The sequence below is a fragment of the Hyperolius riggenbachi genome, chromosome 4 (genome assembly GCF_040937935.1).
Source record: "Hyperolius riggenbachi isolate aHypRig1 chromosome 4, aHypRig1.pri, whole genome shotgun sequence".
NCBI lineage: Eukaryota > Metazoa > Chordata > Amphibia > Anura > Hyperoliidae > Hyperolius > Hyperolius riggenbachi.
Genome location: NC_090649.1, coordinates 156416241 through 156434389, shown reverse-complemented (window position 1 = coordinate 156434389; position 18149 = coordinate 156416241). Strand labels below are relative to the sequence as shown.

At 41.9% G+C, this 18149-nt stretch overlaps 1 protein-coding gene across 1 annotated transcript in view; it reads left to right on the top strand.

Annotated features, from left to right (window-relative positions):
• The first annotated feature begins 2956 nt into the window (after positions 1-2956).
• Positions 2957-18149, top strand: part of NLE1 (notchless homolog 1) — a 33620-nt gene continuing 18427 nt past the window's right edge. The window contains exons 1-6 of the mRNA XM_068280842.1: positions 2957-3027; positions 6067-6203; positions 12881-13098; positions 14254-14333; positions 16470-16546; positions 16960-17057. Of these exons, the coding sequence (XP_068136943.1) occupies positions 2973-3027; positions 6067-6203; positions 12881-13098; positions 14254-14333; positions 16470-16546; positions 16960-17057 (665 nt within the window). The 5' untranslated portion in view covers positions 2957-2972. The remainder of the gene's footprint in view (positions 3028-6066; positions 6204-12880; positions 13099-14253; positions 14334-16469; positions 16547-16959; positions 17058-18149) is intronic.

The window sequence follows — 18149 nt, the reverse complement described above, 5'->3', positions numbered from 1 at the left end:
AGGTGCCGCCTTGCATGACAAAACATGGGGCTGTATTATTATGGTTTTTCTTTATAGTGCAGCAACATATTTCACATGTACAACATCCAAAATATACAACAATGGGGAGTATAGATACATGAGCAGTATGTAGTATAACATCATGTAGTGGTATCAGATAGATGCCTTCGACCCCCCCCCCCCCCCCTTCCAATCCATAGTGGTATTGTTACCCTCCTTCCCACACCTGCCATAAACCACCCTGTCGTCCCTCCTGCACTCCCCATAGCAACAGTACTAGTATATTTGAGGAATGTATCTGTGCAGCCCTAGTTTCATACTGTGCTGCCCACAGTATTGAGCTGAGCTCAATAACAAAGGGCAACGCTGATGGTGCATGTGTATGTACCTCAATACTACACACAGTAATATTTGAAAAGTATTGTAAAGTCAGATTTACAATGTTGAAAATCTCACTGTATGCACAATTGCTCATAGCCCTCTCCTCCTATGCCATACTAGTTTGTATTTCTTAAAGGAATACTGTACGGGGGTCGGGGGAAAAAGGAGTTGAACTTACCCGGGGCTTCTAATGGTCCCCCACAGACATCCTGTGCCTGCGCAGCCACTCACCGATGCTCCGGCCCCGCCTCCGGTTCCCTTCTGGAATTTCAAACTTTAAAGTCTGAAAACCACTGCACCTGCGTTGCCGTGTCCTCGCTCCTGCTGATGTCACCAGGAGTATATAGCACAAGCCCAGTATGGTCTGGGCCTGCGCAGTATGCTCCTGGTGATATCAGCGGGAGCGAAGACACGGCAACGCAGGCGCAGTGCTTTTCAGACTTTAAAGTCTGAAATTCCAGAAGTGAACCGGAGTCGGGGCCGGAGCATCGGTGAGTGGCTGCGCAGGCACAGGATGTCTGCGGGGGACCATTAGAAGCCCCGGGTAAGTTCAACTCATTTTCCCCTGACCCCCTACAGAAAGTTTGTCATTTACAATCCCCCCTCCACTGTGTTCTATAATGCAGTAGAGTCCCTTTATAGTAAACTCCAAGGGACCAGGCAAAGTAGTTTACCATATTAGAGGTTTATTATATCAGAAATTGTCATACTCAAGCACATTCAATCCTTCAGCAAGTAAACACAGATACCATCTAAGCTAGTTCAAAATGCGTAGTGCTCAATATGCAGGGACTTGCAAGCAATAATCGCACAACAGCTTGCACAGGAAGCATAGGTCTCACCAATTAATGCAGGTTACGTTCTTATAGTGTGCTTGTCTGTCCACATTTCTGTGCAGCCTGGATGACAAACAAGTCATAGGAGACAAGCAATTCCCTCAGTATTCAGCAGGGCTGGTCCTAGACTTTTTGCTGCCTGAGGCAAACTTGTGAGGATGCACCACCCCTCCCCCCCTCCCACTCGCTCGTCCGCTCCTGCCTGCCCGATTTGGAATGATCGCACAGCATTCGACAATTTACTCTGATTCATTTAACTTAAATGGAACACTGCTGCTCTCCTGCCTCCCCCACCTCACTCACTGTCAGACTCCTTACACAGCACAACAAGCTGCTTTTCCCCAATGATGACCTCTTCATCTCGCTCACAGTAAAAAATGCTGCCCCCCTAATCTCTGCACCTGATGCAAGTGTTTCACCTTGCTTCATGACAGAACTGGTGTGGTGAAAATGTTTGCAACTTTATAATATTTTATATTTAACTGGTTGCAATAATTTATACATATAGCTATTAGAGAGTGCAACCTAACTATTGATTCCAATGTATTTGTATCAGGAAATGCAACCCAACCTAACCCTATTCTCACACAGAACCCTCCTCTACTGGGCAACTAATAATCCCCCTGGAGGGAATAAAGAACCCCCCTGGTGGGCAACTAATTCCCCCCCACCCGCCCGGGGGAATGTGAAAGAAGGCGCACATGCATTCATTAAGTCCATTCAAGTTGCAATATTCTTCATTACACCGGCCATGGTAATCAGGAAGTATAGGTCTCACCTGCTGGTGCTTTTGATGTAATCTACGCAGGCCCAAAGTGGTGTGCAGATAGCAAGCAGGCTATAAGTGGCTGCACCAACCATGGGATCATGGGTATCGACTGATGTATGATGCATGCACCCACCCACCCAATTTCCACTTTAACTAGATACAGAATACCATGGGGCAAAAAAACAGGTTTACTATGTCAGAAGTTCTTTTATTAGTTTACTGTACTAAAAGTTACTCTCATTTACAGGGGCGTAGCAATAGGGGGTGCAGAGGTAGCCACCGCATCGGGGCCCTTGGGCCCCAAAGGCCCTCCCTCAACTACAGTATTAGCTGTTTATTGGTCCTGTGCTGGTAATAATCACTTCTATAGATACATTGAATAGTAGTGATCACTAACAAACTGTACCCCATCCCCTTCTTGCACCTCTGACACTGGTTGTAGTTGGCAGGTTTTGGTGGGCTGTATCAATTGTTATGTATAGAGTGCTTGGAGGGCCCCACTGTAAAACTTGCATCGGGGCCCACAGCTCCTTAGCTACGCCACTGCTCATTTACTTATAATGGTGCTTGGCCAGGACCAAAATTTATCAGGGTTTACTATAAAAAGATTCAATATAAATTTGGTGCACCACAAGAGGAAATCCTAGAGGTGAAGTTGCTGAGTACTTTATAACAATAACAAAATAATAATAAAGCAGCACGATATTCCAGGGAAAACTTTTCATTGCTGCATTGCACATCACTCAGAATTCCTCTAAATGAAGCAGACAATGAACAAATGTGACATTAGGACGAGATGAAACACACTGAGAGGCGACGAGCTCGCCATTGCCCGCTACATGCAAGCTGTGAGCAGAGAGCAGAGCAGGCAGCGGCGTACGTGGCGAGAGTCTAGTAGTGGCGCTGTTGTTCCTTCCCCGGCGCTCTTGCTGCAGTCGCCGCTCTATGGTGTTTTTCTTGCGCTGCTTGCTGACGTCATCTCCCACATGTCTCCTGTAAACTCGTGTGGCCGCAGCACATTGCAGAGCAATCTGGATTTAGGTATGTGGCCGTGGCGTGTACGAAGGCAGCTGAGCTGGCGGGCGGCTGTATGCGGGGATAACATGTTACAGCGCTGTGTTGTAAAACTGTGAATGTACGTTGGTTGTGTCCTGTTACTGTAATGATAGGTTTAGCTCAGTGACTGGGGAGGTTGCTCCTCTTCTTTCTACTATAAATTGTTGCTAACTTGTCACAAGGTAACAAATATTGATTTATTTTACACCGATCGACTTTCAAGCTGATGAAGGGTATAACTAAAAGATTTCCATTTGATCCTATGATAACATAGGTGAATGTTTATAAATAGGGCAGCACGGTGGCGTAGTGGTTAGCAAGGAGTGTGTATGTTCTCCCCTTGTCTGCGTGGGTTTTCTCTGGGCACTCTGGTTTCCTTCCACACCCCAAAAACATACAGATAAGTTAATTGGTTTCCCCTAAATTGGCCCTAGACTATGATACATACAGTACATGATACATGCATAGATATATGACTATGGTAGGGATTAGATTGTGAGCCCCTCTGAGGGACAGTTAGTGACAAGACAATAAACTGTACAGCGCTGCATATGTCGGTGCTATATAAATACTTGAATAAATAAATAGGATTGCCACTTCCCTGTTGTTCACTTTTGAAAAAACGATCACCACTTTTATAATGTTAGAGATGCATGTTGCAGTTTTCCTGCATTTGAGTTTGTCTATGGAAGTGCATGAAAATCGCATTGTACTATGCAGTTTCCTCACGATTTCACCATGCCACATGAAGTCCCAACCTTTATTTTCATGCAATCACACTGTATAAATGACTGTCACACACAAAAAATTGAACCACAACAAACAGAGAATGATATTTTTAATACCTTGTAAATCAGGATCATGATTTCAATTTGCAGTGGAAAAGGACTAGATTGTGATATTAGGACAAGACAAATAACATTTATATCGTGCTTTTCTCCTGGCGGACTCAAAGTGCCAGAGCTGCAGCCACTAGGACACGCTTTATAGGCAGTAGCAGTGTTAGGGAGACTTGCCTAAGGTCTCCTACTGAATAGGTGCTGGCTTACTAAACAGGCAGAGCCGAGATTTAAACCCTGATCTCCTGTGTCAGAGGCAGAGCCCTTAACCAGTACATTATTGTTCATACAGATTGATACAGTGCTAATGTTTTCTGTGGTGCTGAATATATTTGCATATAAAGCAAGCACAGCCCTGGTATAGGGCGTTGAAGATACAATAGGATGGGCAGCTTGATAAGCGCTGTAGCTCCAAGGAGCGATACATGACTCGCTGAACAATAGACATAGGATAAATTATTTAATTTAGCCATGTGTGTTTCTGTGTGTGTGTGTGTGTGTGTGTGTGTGTGTGTGTGTGTGTGTGTGTGTGTGTGTGTGTGTGTGTTCCATAGGACCCAGGTTTAATGTGGGTAGAATCGGAATCCTTAAACACTGCTATTCAGATTTGGAAACTAAAGTTCACTAATCCTCACTCAATGTGCCACCAGATCAACCATTAGATAGATCTCACTCTGATCGAATCTGATTAGAGAGGGCTCTATTGCAGATTTCCAATAGATTTCAGCAAGCATTAGATTTATTGGGAATTGTCCTAGTGTCACCTCCCCATATGCCAAAAGGCTCAGTTGTCCACCGGCATGACTCCTATCCTCCTCTAATGTCCAGCGTCGCCGCGAGCACCTCTACCACGTTACTCGGTGCATGTAGTGCCAGTGTGTGACACTGGACTCCAGAAGAAGCCAGGAGTCTTGCAGTTGAACAGGTGAGCCTTAAACACTGGGCAGAGGAAGGGACACATACACTTGGGGTTACACCAGCCGGCGGTCTATTGGTCATAGTGATAACGAACTCAGTTACCGCTGTACACCCAATCAAGGCCTGGCAGCTGAGAATTTCTGCCATTACCACCAGAAATTGATTGAAAGCTTGATTGGTCATGTTGTAGCATCGACTTTCTGACGACTCAATACAATTATAGAATAGGAAGGTCAATCTTTCCGCAAATATCGAGTAACATGAGTGCATGTCATCTTGGCGCAGGGCAAGCCTAATGGTGGCTCTCCCTGCAGCCGCTAAACTCTGAAGTGGCGGTAAATACTATCCCCCCTTCAAGTTTTTGCAACTCAAAGGGAAATGTAATTCGGAGTCTGGCAACTGCCAGAGCCCTGAATTACCGTTACCTGGGGCACGCAGCATAGCATTGCTGCTATTACTGTGCTCAACACTGTGCGCCGAAATAACCTGCTTCGGCGTAATGTATGGGCACCCTAAAGATTAATTACCTAACAGCTGATTGGTAAATGAGACTGACAGATGTCAATAATTAACCTTCTGATTTTAACTAGTCCTGTGCAATTCCTGTTTGGCCTCAAGGAGTTCATGCTTGATTTACTGTATTTAGAAAGTGCTAACATCTTACGCAGCGCTGCACAATAGATAAATGGGTTGACATACAAGGAGCTCACAACAAAACACATCCTGCAAATGTCTTTGATAACAGTAGTTCCATTTCTTTGGTCAAAATAGACTGTTCTAGTCCACAAGAGGTGACAGACAGTAAGATTGCATAATCAAGCTGGAAACACTAGGGAGGAGGGCCCTGCCAGGGGCTTACAATCTAAAGGCTAATAGAGCACAGTGTTCTCCCCAGATTTTTTTCCAGCCGAGTGGCATGAAAAAGTAGCCGGGTGAGATGAGAAAATGCAGGACAGGTATTTTTCTGCACATCTCTGCTTACAGCAGAGGAGGCGGTGAGCCAATGACAGCCGGGTGCTCACCAAAACTAGCCGAGTGGATAAACCTGGATAAAAGAGCCTGGGGAGAACACTGGAGCAAGAGAAAGTGCCTGTTGAATTTCAGTTCACATGTCTGATCAGTCACTGGAATGGGTGTAATCTTTTTACCTCAGAAAGCAGTGGCTGATTAGATAGTCATTTCCATAAAATGCACGACAGAATAGTTGGTCATCTACAAATATGAAGGCATTGACTGCAGTTAACATGCTATTTCATTTGTCTTGCAGCAATGAAGGAAGACGTGGGAAGGCTCCTAATTCAGTTTAAAAATGAAAATGGAGAGTTACTGGGATCCTCCTTTGATGTGCCAGTGGATATCACACCTGACAAGCTGCAGCTAGTCTGCAATGCTCTATTACAGGAGGTATAGTTACCATGTGGGAGAAACATTACATAAACTTTAGTTGCTACTTGTCTGGCTAATTTCATTATTGGTGACTTATGTCTTGTCACATATCATACACAGTATAATCTTGTTATAATAAACTCTGGTATAGTAAGGATTTGGGTATAGTAAACTACCTCTCCAGGTCCTGGGCAATCTCCATTATAAGTCAATGGGAGCAACGCCTAGTATAGTAAACTTCTGTTATAGTAAACATGTTTTTTTGGCCCCGACATGATGCTTACTCTGGATATAGTAAACAGTGGGTCGGTGCATGCGTCATATGTCAGTGTGAAACCCATGGTCGGCTGCTCTCTTTAACCATCCTGGCGGTAACCCCAAACGTAGTTCGGGGTAAGCCGCGCAGGAGGTTTTCTCAGGCATTGCTGGGCCGATTTACTTAATTTTTTTTTTTGCTGGACGCAGCTAGCACTTTGCTAGCTGCGTCAGCACACCGATCGCCGCCGCCCCGCGCTCGATCGCCGCTATCCGTCGTGCCGCGTGCCCCCTCCCCCCAGACCCCGTGCGCTGCCTGGCCAATCAGTGCCAGGCAGCGCCGAGGGGTGGACCGGGACTCCCAATGACGTCAGCCTAGGCTCGCTACATGATTTAAAAAAAAACAAAAAAAACTGCTGCGCTGCCTCCTGGCGGAAATAATTAAACCGCTTAAGCTGGTTGCAAGTGACTGATGCCTGATAACATTTGTAAGACAAAAAGATTGGCCCCAGCGCAGGATATAATATATAATAAGCAGCCTAGGGAAAATGAGGAATAATGTGAACAAGAGGATGCAGTGTTACCACTTCCACTTTACAATCACAGATAAAAGTATCATCACAGTCCTCCCACGGGATTGTATGCGCTCCCAGGTATCTCTTACCTTGTTAGTGATGATGCTCCAGACAGTGTGTAGAGCGCAGTAGAGGCTACTTTTACTTGTAGTGCAGATCAGAGCAGGCCGTCTTGCTGCAAAGCTAAGGAGAGCGGAGAGTGCTACATTCAGCGTGCGTAGGTGTCGGAGTAACTCGCATTACAGATGCGAGTGGCTTATCATGATTTGATGCATTTTTAAGAGGCTTCATGATTGGCTGAAGGGTGAGCATGCATTTTTGCAAGACACATGATGCAAGTCCCACCCGCGGAGGTATCGCCGCCTTTCACAGGAAGCATTTGGCTACCTCTATTCAGTGACGCTGCCATTTTTAAGGTGCCCTGGATATTGTACCAGCAATTTGTCCAGCATGGTTATAGCAGCCCTAAGGTGTATACTTAAACTTCTAGTCCATCAAATGTGCAAGTGTTTGTACTGGTCCTCCAATGGGAGGACAGAGTTGGTCCTTTCTAGAAGAGACTGTACCAGGGCATGCTGGGCTATTTCTAGGACAATTTATAATACTGTATAGTCAACTTATATAGTAAACCACTTTTCCTGGTTCTTTGTAGTTTACTATAACAAGATTATACTCTACAGTAATTGCCCCTTTGTGGATTGCAGAAGTTAAGTAGAATTAGCATGATTCATTTTGCTATAACATGAAAAATAGAGTAGAATGGTCATGAGAATAGTTCAAGGACAGCAAAGTTCAAATTTGAAAAATACCTACAGAAACTTTTACTCAGTTTAAAAACCCATGAATATAAAAGTTTGCTTTGTGGATGTGCAGTATGGGTTGTTAGGTTACAGTTACCAGATTAGACAACCTCTATTAAAGAGAATCTGTAACGTCTGATTTGTACAATAAAAAACATACCACTCGAGTCACTGTAATCTCCTGGATCCCTCTTTGCCGTTTCCGGCGCTCCCCGCCGTGATCCTGGCTTTTAATTTCCAGCTTTAGGCAGTGTTTACAAACAAAAAACATGGCCGCTAACCAGGAAGTGATGTATGTGTATGTATACAGTATATCATGTTACAGTATACTACAAGTTTTTATTACATAGTGAATTTTCTGCACTCCAGTCAGGGATTCTCATGTTTCTCAACTTGGGCAGCTCCCTCCCCCCTCAGACAAGCTGAAATTGAGAGTAGAGGCCTGTCTGTGAGGGATTAACAAAGCACACACACAGAGCCTGGAGGGGCATGCATAACTTCTCCCTATGGGCCAGTGCACACCAAAAACCTCTAGTAGATCCCCAAAACGCTAGAGGTTTTTTGAAGATTTTCAGAGCAGTTCTAGGCATGTTTAGAGAGGTGTTTTAAACATGCCTAGAATTTTTGGAGCGTTTTTGTTTAGCAGATTTCATATATTGTTACAGTAAAGCTGTTACTGAACAGCTTCTGTAACAAAAAACGCCTGGAAAACCGCTCTGATCTAGCGTTTTTTCAGAGCGTTTTTCCACTTTCCTATACTTTAACATTGAGGCAGAAATGCCTCAGAAATCTAAAAAATGCTGCAGTCCCCGAGTTTGCGTTTGTGGAAAAAACGAACTGCTCAGGTGTGCATCAGCCCATTGAAATACATTACCCAAGCAGTTTTCAAACAGCTAGCGTTTTTAAAAACGCTCCAGAACTGCTATGGTGTGCACCAGCCCGAACACAGCAGAGGCAGTGCATTCCTCTCTGGGTCGCCAAAGCTTGACAAAGAAAAGAAAATTAGATATATTACAGAGACTGTGCAACTAGAAAAGGCTGCAGTAATCCAGACCACATTAGAACAGGTATAGGAACTTATAGGATAGAAGAAATAAGGCTGACAATTTTGTTACAGAGTCTCTTTAAAGGGAACCTTAAGTGAGAGGGATATGGATATTTCCTTTTAAACAATACCCGTTACTTGCCAGTCCTGCAGATCTCTTTGGCTGTAGTAGTGGCTGAATCAAACACCTGAAACAAGCATGCAGCTAATCCAGTCTGACTTCAGACAGAGCACCTGTTCTGCATGCTTGTTCAGGGGCTTTGGCTAAAAGTATTAGAGACACAGGATCAGCAGGAGAGTCAAGCAACTGGTATTATTTTAAAAGGAAAAATCCATATCCTTCTCAGTTTAGGTTCCCTTTAAAGTATCCTTTTTGTATACATAGTGCTCTGGTGTAGCTTGCAGTTCTGCTTAATATGTGTGAGAACGTCAATACGTAATTTGTGGAATCGCTCAAGAGTTGCACAATGACCTCTTGCAAATCTTGGGTTGTGGGCTATTCTTTTATAAGTCAGATAGTTGGAGGCACCCAAAATATAAAATACAGTAGAATCTAGTTATAGGAAACTCAGATATTGTAAACCTATGGATATAATATCCTCATTCCACTGGTCCTGAAAATGCACTGGTATGAATATGCAATATCTCCAATTATGATATAGCAAACTTCTGATATAGTACTACTACTACTACTTGGCCAGGTCCCTTGAAGTTTACGATAAGGGGATTTTACTGTATTTAAGTGACATTGAGTGCAAGTAAGTAGACACTGAAATCCGGAAGAGATTTAACAGCCTAGTTTGGCAAAAAATACACTTTAATATTGCACCATTTACAACTCCTTTTTCAGGTTTCACACATTTAACAAGTTAACATTGGTTTTGTGCTGTCTGTTCAGAATGTGAGTTGAGTGTCTCTTTGAAACGCATTGTAAGAGGTGCAATATACATTTTTAGGAGGGTTTATTTTTTGTTTGTTTTTTGACAAAGTAGACTGTTATAATTCATTGGGTGCATTCAAATATCTATCATCAGTTCTATAATAGACCAGTCCAGCTAAAGTGATTTTTTTTGGACTAGTGGCATAGTGCAGTAAGGCCTTATTCACCTTATAAATTGCAAGCGCTGACCTCCTTTTTTTTTTTTTTTGTTTTGCACAATTTTGTTTCAAGCGATTCTGGGGTTTTCTGAGCGTTGGGCTATTTTGTGTGAGTGCTTTTGATGAGCGTTTGAGATTTTCACTTCCTGACGTTAGTCAGGAAGTGAACTTTGACTCGTAAAAGAATAAATACAATGTATTTATTCTTAAAAGTGCTCGGGAAATCGATATTCAGTGCACTTTTTCAAGTGCTTAGCAATTTCCCTTTACCATCCATTGAGCCAAAACGTCAGGAAATTATACAGGCAGGGCTGTTGGAAGCGTATCGGAATTGAACCACTCATATGTGAACACTCTCATAGGGAATCATTGCACGGGCGCTTTTACGCAACTGCTTATAGTGTGAACAAGCCCTAAGGGCTTGTTTTCTTCCAGAACAGCCAACAACAAGGAAATCTTTTTACCAGGGCTGTGGAGTCGGTCCAAAAATCCACCGACTCCTCAGTTTAGGATTCCACCGACTCCGACTCCTCGACTCCGACTCCTCTAATTTGCATATTACAATTTTATTGATTAAAAGTATGTAACATGAAATTCGTCTCTTAACTGCCAACGCTTAGGAATTTTACAAGACAACTGAAGTGAGAAGGATATGTAGACTACTATATTTATTCCCTTTAGACTAAAACTAGTCCTTGGTAAGAGTACTTGTAAAAGGTACAAACCGGAACAAAGAACATCTATCAGGCCCTAGGCAATGTAAGTGTGGGTAGAAGATGATACAATAGAGAAGGTACACCGCTACACTGCAGGCTGGTAGAGACGGTGCTGGATCCTGGATTGCTCGATCCAAACAAAGTAGCAGGTAGAAATGGAAGGTCCGCAACGATATCTCTTGAAAATGCTCAAAATCTTTATTTGGGACGTGTCCTCATATCAGTAAAAGCACAGCTGACATGTTTCGGGCCAGATATTGCCCTTAATTAATGATTAAGGGCAATATCTGGCCCGAAACATGTCAGCTGTGCTTTTACTGATATGAGGACACGTCCCAAATAAAGATTTTGAGCATTTTCAAGAGATATCGTTGCGGACCTTCCATTTCTACCTGTAAGTGTGGGTACATGTAAGAATGATGTGCAGGTACTCTGCAGGGGAATGAGGAGATTGTAAACAGACAACACCTCTGTGTTCAATGTGCACAGCATTCTCAGTGGATTCCCGCCAGCTCTGTGGGGAGTGCATATGTAGAGTATAGTACTACTGTGTAACAAAGTAAACCTGAGACAGATGAAATTAAAGTTTTATACATACCTGGGGCTTCCTCCATCCCCCTTCAGACTAATCAGTCCCTCGTTGTCCTCCTCCACCACCTGGATCTTCTGCTATGAGTCCAGGTACTTGAGCCAGTCGGGCGTAGTGCGCATGCACACACTCCGCCGCCAGGAGCATACTACACCTGTGCAGCACTATTGCGCAGGTGCAGAATGTTCCTGGCTGTGGGAGCGGCATGCGGCTGGACAGCGCTGACTGGCTGAATTACCAGGACTCCTAGCAGAAGATCCGGGTGATGGAGGACAGCGAGGGACTGATTAGCCTGAAGGGGGCTGGAGGAAGCCCCAGGTATGTATAAAACTTTACTTTTCATCCGTCTCAGTTACCCTTTAATTTGTAGTCACCAAACCAAATTTTAATAACATATCAAATGATTTGATTTCATCAGCAATGGGAGTGCATACATTTGCATAAATCAGCATCAGTGCAGAATTATTTCCATCTCATTGACCATCTCTATTAGTGACACAGCTACACATCAGGCTTTATTCTTACAGCATAGATGTTATTTAGTATATATAAGAGATTCCTGTGTACACATCATATATACAGTCACAATCAGATATGTATATCTGACCTTAAAAATACGGGGACTGCTTTATTGAAGCAGCATAACTAACTAATTTATCATTGGTTTATTTCATTTTTGTGGACTAAGCACAGCTATTACTGTATACTGTATATATACATTATTTTTAATGACTATTATCTGAGAAATAGAACATTTTATCATATTTTCTATTTTAATTACAGTTACAAATTCATTAGGAGTCGGAGTCGGTGCATTTTTTTTCTCCGACTCCAGGCACCCAAAATTGCACGACTCCGACTCCACAGCCCTGCTTTTTACGGTCATTGTCATCTTGAGTTTCCTTGATGAGTGATATAGTTTTGATTGTATAACAATTGTCATTAGCCCCTGTTTATACGTTACTGTATTTAGTAGCTGACTTTTTTGTTTTTTTTCTCCCTTTTGAGATCACCAAAGATTAAAGACACTCCCATCCTTTTGTAGAGTTTCTCTAATGAACTGTATGCCTGTCTGTTTTTGTAGAGCAATAGTACCAGCTTCCCATGCTATCTTCGTGGAGTTTGCTTGCCTCTGCTTTCATAACTGTGTATCTTGTACTCCAGCAAGTACTTAAAAACCTTCAAGGTATGAGATGTAATCTGCTCACCTGGCCTTGCTGCATACAAATAAGGCAGTGCTCATGTTCCTCTCACTATAGGGTCCCTCTAAACTCTCATGTTTACAGTAGTAGAAAGTGCTATTATAGAAAAGCAGCTCTCTAACTGAACAAATGGTATTCCATAATAAATTTTAATAAGTTTTACAATAAATACACATTCTGCAGTTTTCTGATGGCCGTGTATGAAATGGGCACTGTTCAATTTTTCAAAATTCAGAGAATGATACTGACCAGTTTCCAATGAGAAAACTTCTAGGAGTGAAGGACTTTTTTGCTGCGACCATTATAACTAGCCTATCATTGCATATATTATGGGGACGACTGAAACTGTGAATCTTTTAATAAATGCGTTTCATGAATTGTATTATTTTATAAATCTTTTATGTGTGTGTTTAAGGAGGACCCAGCACCACTTGCATTTTTTGTCCATGATGTAGAGATTGTAACATCTCTAGAGAAAACTTTGGAGAAGCAGTCAGTGGAAACAGAGAAGGTTTTGGATGTAATCTATCAGCCGCAAGCTGTGTTCAAGGTTCGCGCAGTAACCCGTTGCACCAGTTCTTTGGAGGGGCATACAGAGGCCGTTATCTCCATTGCATTCAGTCCAACTGGAAAGTAAGTATGATTTGTAAATTGGTACACCTTTGTAAAACCTAAGTAGACTTTTGAAAACCATACACTCAGAACTTAGAAAACATACTGCTAATATATTTATATATAATATAACCTACACTTGCCATTTCATATTGAATTGCATTCAATATTATCTTCCATCCTAAGTCTAGAGTGGGTTTAACTTCTTTTTTTTTTAAATTTGTTGGATACCAAGGTAAGATTATATTGCTTGGTGTGAAAGCTACCCACAATTCTCCCCTCTATTTCATGGGTTCAAAAGTGCACAAAGCAGGACATATAAACCAATCCTTTTTTGCCCTTCCAAGCTTTATTGCAATGCATGTTTTTACTGCAGTGACATTCGCTCTTCTGGGAGTAGGAATCCGGCAGATTCTGGTCCTGAATAAAGCTTCCTACACACACTAAATAAAACTTGGCCAAGGAGGCCAATAACTACCGCCTTGTCTCAGAATCTAGCATGTTCATAGCAGCCCCCAATGCCAACTGAGGCCTCGACCAGCGATCAGCCTGGCGGAGCGCTGGCCAAGGGCATTAATCTCACTCACCCCGCTACATAACATCAATGGCGTGCCGCTCTTGGCTTTTTACCCCCTTCACAGCAACAGAAAGCATTGCTAGCCTGCAGGTTAACTGCGCATCTCTACAGCCTCGACCCTGCAATATGTGCCAAGGGATCAAATCCTGATCCCTGCTTGGCAACATTCCTCGTAGGTGTATATTAGAGACCTAAGGAGGCTTGTTGACATACCTGAAAGATACAGTTTGATAAGCTTTTAATTCTTTGGCAAGGTGTAGATAAGCTTTAAAGATTATGATTGTCAAATGCCCTTCTCGTGCATCTTTCTGTGGAGACCAGGACCAGTCACTTCTCTGCACTCACCATAATTGTAGTAGATTGAGCACAGGACAGCCAGATATAGCAGAAATGAGGCTGACCCTCCAGTCCATAGAGATAGCCACTATAGTCACAAAGATTTACTGTTCCTAAGGTTTAATTGGGTACGCAACTCGTGAAGGTGCTGAAAACTGAATGAAAATTCTAATAGCGATCAGATAAATAAGTGAATGCAAATATTGTATGATGTACTTCCACTCTTAGAAAAGCTATAGTTTATTATACTTTGTTTGTAACAGATACTTGGCCAGTGGTTCAGGAGATACCACAGTCCGTTTCTGGGATCTCAACACGGAGACACCACATTTTACATCTAAAGGTTGGTAGAACAGATCAATTTTCCACACCAAGTGTAACTATTTTCTTCCTTACTTGTTTGAACCCAGTAGTGCGAGTGATCAAGGGGAATCGTGCATAGAACATCTATTATAGAGATTGCACTTAGGCTAGGACCACAGTACTCCACACTGGCAGCGTTGATGGTCACAGCGATCCGATGTACAATCCAATATGTGTGTCCACCACCTTTTTTATCCATTGATGTCTGTTGTAATGGACAGTAGGGATAATTGGAGGTGCCGATTTTTTTTTTTTTATTTTTTTTTTTTTAATTATTATCATGGGATTCTGCATTCTGAGAATTTTCTTTACGATTTCCGCCGAAATTTGCATTTCTGTTTTCCGTGTAATGATTATGTTTTTTCTCTCCGATTGTCAACCGCGGTACACTTCTGAATTCTCAGATTGGCCTTATACTTCCGACTCTCTGATTGGTCCAATACAATTTCCGAGTCTCAGTATGGCTGCTTTTTCATGAACTGTTAGGAGCAAAATACGAATGCACTGCAGGCATACAATTCTACCATGCATGCATACAATTGTGTTTCTGAAAACATTGTGCAAAAACGAATCACGCTGATGGAAAGGAGTACGCGATTTGCATATTAATTGCGGTGCTGCTGCAATCGGCAGAACTATATCGATCTGCTTTTTTTGAGTGGATTGCAGCAGGTGGAAAAGAAACCTAATGCAGTATTCCATGGTATTCTAATTTTTGCTGTGGAAAGCTGGTCGAAAACTCTGAAATTGGAATTCCGTGGAATTGGAAGGGCTCTTTCACAGTAAGAGCTGTCCCTTCCCTTTTGACTGAATGCATCAAGGATGCGGTTAGATAGGTAAATGAAAAACTATTGACTTTCATGTTACCTTTCACATTAGACAAAGCGTTCCAGAGTTACGTTGTAAGGCATCTGGGAGCTTTTAATCGTCCGGCACAAGCGTTTTCCTGTCAGGTAAATTAGAACTAGATACAAAAAGGGAGATGGAGGCTGGCACATCCGAAAGTTAAACAAAGCTCTTTTATTGAAGTATCATGTTAAATTCAGTGGCCATATAGCTGTATGGCCACTGATTTTAACATGATACTTCAATAAAAGAGCTTTTTTAACTTTCGGATGTGCCAGCCTCCATCTCCCTTTTTGTATCCAGTTGGGATCCAAGGGTAAGAGGATCCATTGAGACTTGGGCACCCTTGTTCCAGCCGAAGGAGTGCTACTTTTTTTTTTACCATTGTATTAAGGGTAAATTATGTATTAAAGCGGAATATAACCCTGCATTTCAACTTTGCTCTAAAACATTATTTACAGTATATTATATGCAACCAGCATTTTTTTTTTTTTACTAGACCAGCATTGGAAGGGTTACACAGGGCTTTAAAGTCCCTAGAGATTTCTGCAGACGCATCCGAACTTCAGTTAGATACTTTTTGTTTACAAATATGTATCTTTTAAGTGTTTATTGTGACTCATCTCTCTCACTGAGAAGGAGCTTGGAGGACAGCCAAAGAGTGTGTAACTGTTTATCAATAGATACATCTAACTAAATAGAATGTAACTATCTGAACGTCTGCACTGAACTTAAAACCTCTGTGTTTAACCCTTCCAATGCTGGTCTAGTAAAAAAAAATGCTTTTTGCATATAATATGCTGTAAATAATGTTTTAGAGCAAAGTTGAAATGCAGGGTTATATTCCACTTTAAGGGTAAATTAGAACTAGCATCTCTGATTACCATGGAGCTGCAACTTCCCGACGACATGTCGTGGTTCATAATGTGTGCTCGAAATCGGGTTCATGCTCGTGTTTGCTAGTATGAAAGAGCCCTAAGGGACACAATTTGCCATTGTTGATATGTTTTCCGTACGGTGTCTGGAAAGGTTGTGCGGGATGGGACTTTGAATTTTACTACCACAAGGAAGACAATGGATACGCTGAAAATCTACATGTCTGATTGGATTTTTGCACATAAGAAAATATAATAATTCCATCTACATGTCTGTCTTCTGTTGTGGAAAATAGACCAATTTGTAAAGTTGTGTAAACCTAGCCTTATTAATTCTCTAAACTATTTATTTCTTATATTTGTATGTATTTACGGTGTGTATTTATAAATTGCAGGGCATACACACTGGGTGCTCAGCATTGCTTGGTCACCAGATGGAAAGAAGCTTGCATCAGGCTGCAAGAATAGCCAGGTAAGTTACCATAAAGCCCCATCTACACCATACAATTTTTTTTGTCCAATTCGATTCATTGATTCGTTTCAATCATGTCCGATCGGGATTCGATTCAATTTACCATTGCAAAACAATGGCGAATTTAATTGAGCCGCGGTCAGACATGTCGTATTGAATCAAATTGGACAAAAAATGGTATGGTCTAGATGGGGCTTAATGATTGCCTAATGAATCTGCAAACCCTTCTACGCATAATTGTCACGCAGTCCTTGATAGTGCTGTGATATTTGTAGAGGCTGTCATGGGGGGGGGGGATATGAAATGTCTCAGCAGTGATAAGTAACTAAAAGGATCTCCTGGCTTTGTCTTGTCCTTTTTTTTCTGATTGTACTTGTCTTGTACATGTAGTAACCTGCTGCCTATCCTTTTAGATCTGTGTATGGGACCCGAATACAGGAAAACAGATTGGCAAGACACTGATAGGACACACCAAATGGATAACGTGGCTGTGCTGGGAACCCCTCCACTTGTAAGCCAGGCTATTTACATTTCGTCCTTTTTTTTTTAAATCATTATAAATATTGCTTTCTAAATATTTTAGACATTTGTGAAAAAGTGCTAACTAAGGTTGCTTTCAATTTTTTTTTTTTTTTTTTTTAATATCAAATTCGTCATAAAAGAAAACTACACAATCTGTATCTAGTGTGTGCAGCTTTTACTTTTTAAAACAGATTCAATTACCCCAGGTACACAGGCACATATGTATGCCGAGGCAAAAATAGATTACTACAGCAGACAGTACTTATGGATGTAAATTAAACATGTACATGTGCTGGTCTTATGAAACCAGCGACCAAAAATTGCTATACGCAAGGCAATATTTTTTTCCTGATGGACAAATGTTCTTATTAAGATCAACCTGATTAAGGCCTGGAACCCACTACAAATCGCTAGCGATATCACTAGCGGCTTTTAATTAGTGTTTTGTAAGCGATTTCATGAGCATTTACCGGCCATTTGGTAGTGATTTTAAAAAGTGTAAGCTTTTTGCCAGCGATTGTGATAGCGATTAGCGATTGTAATTCTGATTGGTCCTTTAAGTTTATTTTTTTTTTACAGTTTGCAGTAATATAAAATCGCACACAAATAGATGTGTAGCGATTCATGAACGATTTGCCAGCGCTTCAATACTTTGAAGCACAAATGCTCTCAAAATGCTGCATGTCCTGCGATTGCGATTTTGCTAATCGCAATCGCTACTGTGGAATTTGTTACATTTATTTACATTTTACGGAGCATTTAGGGAAATCGCTAGTGATTTAAAGCTTTCCCTAAACGCTCAAAAAAGTGCTCTAGTGGGTTCTAGGCCTAAGATCAGTCTGATTAACCATTTATTGGGTTAAAATTCTTATAACTGATCAGGTCTCTTCCTAGATTGCTAAATGTTTGAACTTAGGGCCTGTTTCCACTACACGCGGATTCTGGATGCAGCAAAACTGACTCCAATGTATGCCTATGGGCCTGTTTCCACTAAACGCATTTGTTCTGATGCAGATTTCCCATAGGCATTCATTGGAGTCAATTTTTCTGCATCCAGTATCCATGTAGTGGAAACGGGCCC